General features: G+C 28.6%; 2 protein-coding genes across 2 annotated transcripts in view; both read right to left on the bottom strand.

The window, feature by feature from the left end:
- LOC115245743 (lipase 3-like) overlaps positions 1-3,694 on the bottom strand; it is a 7,218-nt gene extending 3,524 nt beyond the window's left edge. The window contains exons 1-3 of the mRNA XM_029824192.1: positions 1,690-3,694; positions 403-610; positions 181-295 (exon numbers count right to left, since the gene is read on the bottom strand). Of these exons, the coding sequence (XP_029680052.1) occupies positions 181-295; positions 403-610; positions 1,690-1,815 (449 nt within the window). The 5' untranslated portion in view covers positions 1,816-3,694. The remainder of the gene's footprint in view (positions 1-180; positions 296-402; positions 611-1,689) is intronic.
- Positions 3,695-5,950: 2,256 nt separating this feature from the next.
- The window catches only part of LOC115245744 (dnaJ homolog subfamily C member 16), a 7,657-nt gene continuing 5,483 nt past the window's right edge, over positions 5,951-8,124 (bottom strand). The window contains exons 9-13 of the mRNA XM_029824193.1: positions 8,002-8,124; positions 7,529-7,753; positions 7,176-7,389; positions 6,995-7,102; positions 5,951-6,923 (exon numbers count right to left, since the gene is read on the bottom strand). Of these exons, the coding sequence (XP_029680053.1) occupies positions 6,798-6,923; positions 6,995-7,102; positions 7,176-7,389; positions 7,529-7,753; positions 8,002-8,124 (796 nt within the window). The 3' untranslated portion in view covers positions 5,951-6,797. The remainder of the gene's footprint in view (positions 6,924-6,994; positions 7,103-7,175; positions 7,390-7,528; positions 7,754-8,001) is intronic.

An 8,124-nucleotide genomic window follows, 5' to 3' on the forward strand; every position in this document is an offset into this window, starting at 1 on the left:
AAAAAAATTATTTAAAAAAATTAAAAATTTTTTATTTTAAATTTTGCACTTTATCAAGAAAGCTAAATATCATAAATTTTAAGACGCACTGGGTTAATATAGTAAAAGGGAGTTATATGATAAACATTCTTTTCATTATCTCAAAATTACGCGGCTGTTTTTTTTTAGGATTTCAGCTACCTAAAATTCCAAAAAGCTCGATCAGTCGGCGATAGCGAGATGTGATTTCTCGAGTAAATGTTTCCTCTGTTATTTCCAAGCCATACATCATAACCCGCATCGGCTAATATGTATGCTAAAAATAATAAATCATTATGTTATCTCGTTCAAACAAATGTTAATATTATCTTTATATTAATATATTTTTAACAGCCCGAGAAAAAAAAATCTGCATAAGCATACCTAAGGACTTTTCAGGTCCCATAAGGACCCAATCGGCGGAACTACCTGCTAGACCATGCATCAAAAGTATCGGCGTTCTTATCTTGGATCTTACTTCCTTTTTATCATCCCGGCCGCGCGGTATTCGATGCAATTGCAGAGCATAGCCATCCTCCGTAAGGATATCATGAATCTCCACAGAGTACCCATATTTTGTCACCAGTTCGGGCTATCCGATACATAAAAGATGCATAATAGCATTTATTATATTCTAATTTTACTACATTTTATTGAATTAAAGCTGTGAAGGAATATATATATATGCAAACAAATACACATAAAAAGCAATTTAAATTCTTTTCAAAATTACTGATCAATCTTGATGTTTAACGATTTTTATTTTAAAATACATTATGCGTAATTTTTATAAACTTTAACAGAGAAACAAATTTGACTCGTAAAATAGCGTATTATATCACGAGTTTGAAATTGCATAAAATTAGAAGCGTACGATTAATTATATTACGATTTTAAGAAAATACTCTTTTATTTATAGAAAATACTCTTTTATTTACTTACAGAAGTTGTGCGTTCCTATTTACAATAAGATCCTAAGAAAAAAAGATTTTTTTTTGCAATGTTTTTGGAATAAATTTTTTCTGATGAAGATATTAATATTTAGAATTATTATCAAAATTATTATACACCATAAGGTATATTGATCGCAATATCAATATCGAAATTATATATATTAATATTTAACAAATGTAAATTTTATATGTGTGTGTATTTTATTGTATAACTTTGGCCTTGTAATAGCATTACAAGTAACGAAAATTTTGTAACAATTTATTATTGTACAGAAATTGTACGAATCATTATTTTTAAAATGGGTAACAATAAGTAAGACTAACGAGTTACTTTTATAAAGTAGCTCTTTCCCAATTTTGGATATAATTAATTTTAACAAAAATTTAATTCTAAAGATGCGTAAAAGATATAGTCATGAAAAAAATTCTAATTTTCTAAAAGTTATTAGCGCAATTTAGATATATCTTTGGTCGCTTTATAGACATTATAGTCTATTTTTTTGAAGAACATACACATTTAAATGTCAAGCATAAATGTCAAGATAAAAGGAAAGAGTAAGTTCATGTGCTTATTACGTAAAAATTTAATTGACATTCAAGATCCCATTCACTATTGCAGCATGTTTTATACTTGGGCAGCGGTCCAAAATTATATTACGACAATTATATCTATTTATACTTATCTATCTACAGTGAAAAGCCGTGAGAGTCTACTTACTGTTGTGAGCGTGATATCGGGATTGTCGTCGGGTTTGACGAACGTATTTACCAACGAGAAACAAAAGTTCAAAGAGATTATCGCGATGAAAATCCATCGTTGTCGACAATATGTCGACAATGGCATCGTGACGGTGCGCGCGTAACAGAGAGCCAAAAATTTTGCTCATCGGCGTTTTATACGTATCACGTCTGCGATGCACGAGGAGATGCGCGATAACGCGATGTCTGCTCGCTCCATGTGTGCATATCCTCGTGCATTCCCGACCCTTGAGAATCCGACTATCACTCGGAGAATGGAAAGTGACGGATCGTGAAGTTATGTAGCGAATAAATGCAATTTTTAAGCTCTGTCAATCGGAAACGATGAAGAATGTTTCTGATACTTTGCCGAGATTTTCGTCGGAGAATATGTTTAATAAAAGGGGTTGTGTACCTTTCTTTGTTTTTAAAGAAACGTCACAAATTTTGTCAGAGCTAAACAGATTAGAAAATGTTGGATTAAACATTTAATAACTGTTTTCTATCTTATATTTAATATAAAAATTAAATTTTTTGATTCTATACATTCTTTACATATCTGAAAAACAAATCTGGAAAAATTTATTAAGCATATTTAATTTAATTAAGTCGTTTTCTTTGTGATACTTGCTCTTAACGTATTTTGATTTTAATTCTTCAGAAGGCTAAGCGGGAAATTACACTTGTCTCACAAGTTCTTTATAAAAAGTTAAACGGTTTTAATAAGAATGAAGAACTTTATATTATTTTATGTTATTTGATGCGAGAAGGAGAGAAAAATATTTTATTATTCTTCATTTCATTAACAATTCAAACTAGTGATTTTAATGCTTACATCGTTTCGAAGGTAACACTCTGCAGTCAGTGAGCGGATCTTATCTTTATTTTACAGCATGTATATTGTGAAAGCGTCTGTCACAACTAGGTTGTTGTCACGCTTTACAAGGTCGATTTCGTCAATTCTTTGCCTCTGACCTTGTGAAAGAAATTGAGGAATGAGGTTTTCTCTGTCACCTAAAATGTTTCTCGCATTAACTTTATCATGTAAGAATTTAATACGTAAAATTTTTTTCCTTTAATTACAGAATGTATAATATATGACTCAAAAGATAGACTAATCTTGAAAAATTAACACCTATATATATATATATATATTTACGCTTGCATTATCATATCGGAAATAAGGAATGTATGTATATGTATGCATCATATATTAATTCTAAAACTTCTAATTCTTAACTCTTTTTATCGCAGTCAAAATATGTATTGAAAATTAACCCATAGGTATTTTCCAATATTCATTTAAGGAAACTAAAACATTTCTGGCATAAAATGGAATGTTGCTATTTGCTTCATTAACTTAAATTAACATATTCGTAGTACTTGTTATCATCATAAGTCATTTATTGATGTATTGTCATCTCTATTACAAGATTAGAAATAATTGGTCCTTGACTTTTCTTTTCTTTACTTTCAATGCATCAAAAGCTTCTTTTGGTAAATCTGATTTGCAATTCCATACAGAATACTATTTTTATTTATAATTTTTTTAAAAGATTGCAAAAACTTTTGTTAAAAATAATTATATTGAACGTAATTACTAACCTAATGTAGGAATGCAGAATGCTTAACGCGGCGCGATCAAAGTTTTCGATTCGATCCCTACATGTAAATTTGAAAAATTATTTTATGTAAATCGATCAATTCTTTCGTTTCATCGTTAAATATGTATGAATCTCATCTCTTTTTTATTCTGAATATCTTTTACAGGATATATTTGAAATATTAATGTACGCGCGCGCGCGCGCGAAGTCTTTCCAGATTTGCATCACGAACAATGTTCTTTATGAACTAAATACTAAATCATCAATATGACATGCGAGTACGCAACTCCATTTATTTACTCTCCTTTTACAGAGAATTTTATCCTACAACAAGATCTCCCAGACAGCACAAAACGTCCTCAGGATCACCCTGAATATGTCCAGGATGGTTCATAACAGATGTCTATTCAAATCTTGTAAAAAAGTTTCCTGAAAATCTCTTGATCTTCCAGATATTTTTGTTCTAAATTCCAGAGGAAGAAAATATTTTAAAGATTTTTTGATGCAATTTCTTCTAAAATAAGTTTTTTTTTGTTATGTACATTTTCTAATGCTTTCCGCTCGAAGGAAAAATACGAAGCCACAAAGTTGTTTAAATGTTGTGTAAATGTTTTTCCAGACAGTAGACACTCTGTATAATTTCCAGATGCAATAAAACTATATAGATCCATAAATTAGATAATGAGTGCATGGCAAACATTGAGAAAGATATGTACATGCATACATATCTATAATGCAGATAACATACAATAAATATCACACGCTTTATTATATAATCAACATTCCTAAATCTATTACGTTTCCATATTAAATTCCATATCTATTATGTTCGCAATCAAATTGTCTTTACAAGACATATAACAAATAATATATATGCATATTTCGTAAAACTAATTTGAAAGCATCACGTAATGTTTAAGAAAAATAATTAACAATCTAAAAAGCATATTTTATAGTTACCGCAAAATTGATAATATATATCACTGTATCTAAGAGAGCATGGCTGGATGTCTACTTAAATATAAATCTTCATGTAAAAAAAGCACTATACAAAACACACCGTGAATGAGAGACAGAGAGAAAGAGAGAGATTAATATTATTAGGGTAGAAATTATTAAACTACATGCGTTTATTTCGATTTTAATTATCATATAAGGATATAAAGTATAAACGATTGAGTTAACACATGTAACTTTTAACAGCATTAATTCATGTTACACGGTATCTTGTATTTCTATAATATATATTCAATATATATATTTTCTAATAGCTTCTCATAGCAGGCATAAATCTTATAGTAATATGAAGTATTTATATATCTATCGGTTTGCAAAGAAAATGAGAAAAAAGCTTGAGGAGAGTAAATATACCTGCAAATGAGGTTATTAATATCAAATAATTTGGCTGAGAGAATATTTATTATTTAAATAATATTTTATATTATTTAAATAATATTGAATAACTAATACAAATGTGGATACAGAAGTAAAATGATTGGAAATAAAGCAATGGACGTATATTAAATCGTGATAAGGGCAATTATTTCTTTTCTTACATATATACTCTCACGCTAATATTTCGATTTTACGGTAACTATATATAGATAAAATATATAAATCCTGTAAATAGAGATATGCGTGCTATTAACATTCGGATTCGACAAAAAACATATTCAATAAGCGAATATTGTGCAAACAGAGTATGAACAAGCGATAGAGATATGCTTCCTTAGAGGATATATAAATGTATTAATATGGACTCACTTACATTTTTTTTTATTTGCGACATTAAAAGTAGCCGATCGTTATTATATCGTAAAATCAATATATTCGAACGTAAAGAGAATCGCGATTGATCGATCACGATTCTATAATTCTATCTGCGGAAATATAAATGTTCTATTTACTTGTATTGCGCAATATAAATACCGCTAAATTCTTAGTAATGTTTTGACTAGATAATTACAAGCAATTTCGAGAGAAAAGAGTATTCCGATAGTTATAGGAACGGACGAAATAGTACATAGAAAATGTTGATCTATATCCAGAAGGATGGATTAACTACCTAATGGTAATATATATGTCTTTCTCTCTTTCTATATAACTTTTTTAATGTATTTTTTTAACGATACTTAAAGATCAATCTAAAACGTTAAAATGCAAGAAACTGTAAATAGATTTATAAACAATGCTTATGATTAGAATAAATAATGAATATGTTTTGTCTTTCAATAGGATTGCATCCGTTAGAATCACAATATATCCTGATGGCAATATTCTGCTGACTAGACGAACTTTGTGTTTTATTATTTTTATATAGAATATAGAGAAGACTGTGGTACCTAGGGACTTTTTCTTGCATGCTACTTTTTATGAAAAAAATTTTTGACTATTTCTTTTTTAATTTCATATATATATATATGTAATATGACTATTTCTTTTTTAATTTCATATATATATATATGTAAAATGTATTATATATATGTGTAAAATGTATTTATAGAATTTAAGTAATACTTCGTAGTTTTTTAAAATAACGTTTTAATACTCTTTTTAATAATTCTTGTTTTTCCGTTAAACAAACAAGAATAAATTTCTAATATCAGTTTTGCTTTTTATTTTATATCATTGAATCTATTTTTTTCCGCTTGGTTATATTTCTATTCAAAGACTTTGAATATAGTATTTAGTATTATTGTTATTTAGCAATATAGCATTATTGTGTTAAATGTAAATTGTATATGTATGTGTGAATCGTAAATCTGCAATCTTGAGCACATTAAACAAATATGTATAATCTGATTGAGCAGATGTTTTTAAATATACCATATACGACGATAACATCTCTGAAAAAAATACACTTCTATTTTTTATATATATTCATGAAACAATATACAAATAAATAGAAATAATTCATTCAATTTCATCAAGTTTGTGGTATCTTGCGTATTAATTGGTATATTCATTTTATCATCTAAGTAGCGCTGCTGTGATTAATTAATTATAAATTCATGTTTTCTATGTGAAACATTGTAATATAACTTACAAAAAGAAAGAAAAGATATATAAGTATATTATATATCTAAACACTCGAAAATATAGATCTGCTGAAATATGGTTTTGTAAATGTACTATATGCATGTGATGTGTATAATAAAAATCATATATATAGAATTTCTCAACATATCTAAATCTATTTGTAAAAAAGCTTCTTTTTTTAAAAAAATGAAAGACAAATATAACAAAAAAAAAAAAATAAATCTGAAAGCAATCTTCTTTTTTTATCAAAATAAAACAACTGCGCATAATATGTAGTTAATTAAATTGTAAGCAAACGACTGAAGCAAAATGATAGTTATCAAACTATCAAACATCTGCTAATATTAGCAAAGTAGATAGCATATTTTCCAAGATATATGTCCCTAGGCGACATAATTTCCTTTACATATATAAAAAAAAAGAAACGTTTTATTTCTTTCTCTCTTTACTTGGCAGTGAACTCGGGCCAATAATTTATATAATAACGATGCGTTAATCCTTCAAATAATCTATCGAGCCACATCGGTAAACCATCTAAAAGATTGTCCTGATATAAAACGTTGTTTCCACCCTAGAAATATATATAAATACAATTATTATCGACGAAAATTGTTAAAAATCAGTGCCATTTTTATTATGTACCTCATCTTGAGACAAATCGGATTCGTTAGAACTTTCGAAACCAATAAATGCGCCAGCTTCCGGATCTTCTGGTGTTCGGGCAAGCTGCTTGGTCATCTTTTCAATACGCTGTGTACATGATATAAAATAATTATATTAATATATTGTTTAATGACTAGCTTTTTAAAATATCTATATATACCTTAGAACCTTTACCCTTGGTACATTCTGGATGTTTAGCGTGGTACATGCAGAAATACTTTCGATGTCCGTTCAAAGAGAGTACAGTGCCTACACAATTCTTGGCATTTATATTTAAATCCTTCTGCTCGGATAAAGTGAGTGACAACAGTTTCTTGTACCAATCAAGACCCTTCTCTAATGACATATGTGCAAACATGAGCGTTTTATTCTTTCTGTGAATAAAAAAAATTCATTTATATTTCCTGCACAGCTTACTGTATATCATTAAAATTTTGATGTATAAAATAGCCTGCTGTATAATTATTATGTAGCGCAAATACTAACTGAGATAGGAAACGTGACAAAGCGCACCTGTAAGGCCACACAGCTTTATGAAAAGCTGGCAATAACTTTAATCGACTTTGAGCATCAACCAGCAGAATAATAGTTCTACAGCCTGGTTTTAAAAGTCGAACCAATCCATTGTACTTCTCCGCCCGTAATTCATGTAACCGTAGTTGCGGTTGTGATGAAATTGACTTAGCATTATCTTTGCATTGGGTACGTTCAGCTTGAACACTTGCCTCTTCTAGCTTGCTGCATATCAAGAAAATATATAAAATCGTACATTTTTCAACAAATCGATATAATGCAAAGTGTGTTATTTAAGTAATAATGATTTTTAATGCACATATGGTTAATATGTGCTTGAAAAAATTAGTAATCATTTTATGACATCTGTTTTTTTGATGATCTACTAATATTAACATTTAGTTTTCCATTGAATTAATATTTTGTTGCAACACTGAAATTAGATCATATTATCATAATTTAATTCTACTCACACTAGATATGACATTCCGTACCCTGCAGCTCCAATTAACATGAGAGTCGCTAATACTGATATCAAAGGCAGAATTTGTTCTTTGGTTAAATTATCAGATATATAATCTACTGCTAATAACGCT

Source organism: Formica exsecta, unplaced genomic scaffold (assembly GCF_003651465.1).
Source record: "Formica exsecta isolate Colony F162 unplaced genomic scaffold, ASM365146v1 scaffold13, whole genome shotgun sequence".
NCBI classification, from domain to species: domain Eukaryota; kingdom Metazoa; phylum Arthropoda; class Insecta; order Hymenoptera; family Formicidae; genus Formica; species Formica exsecta.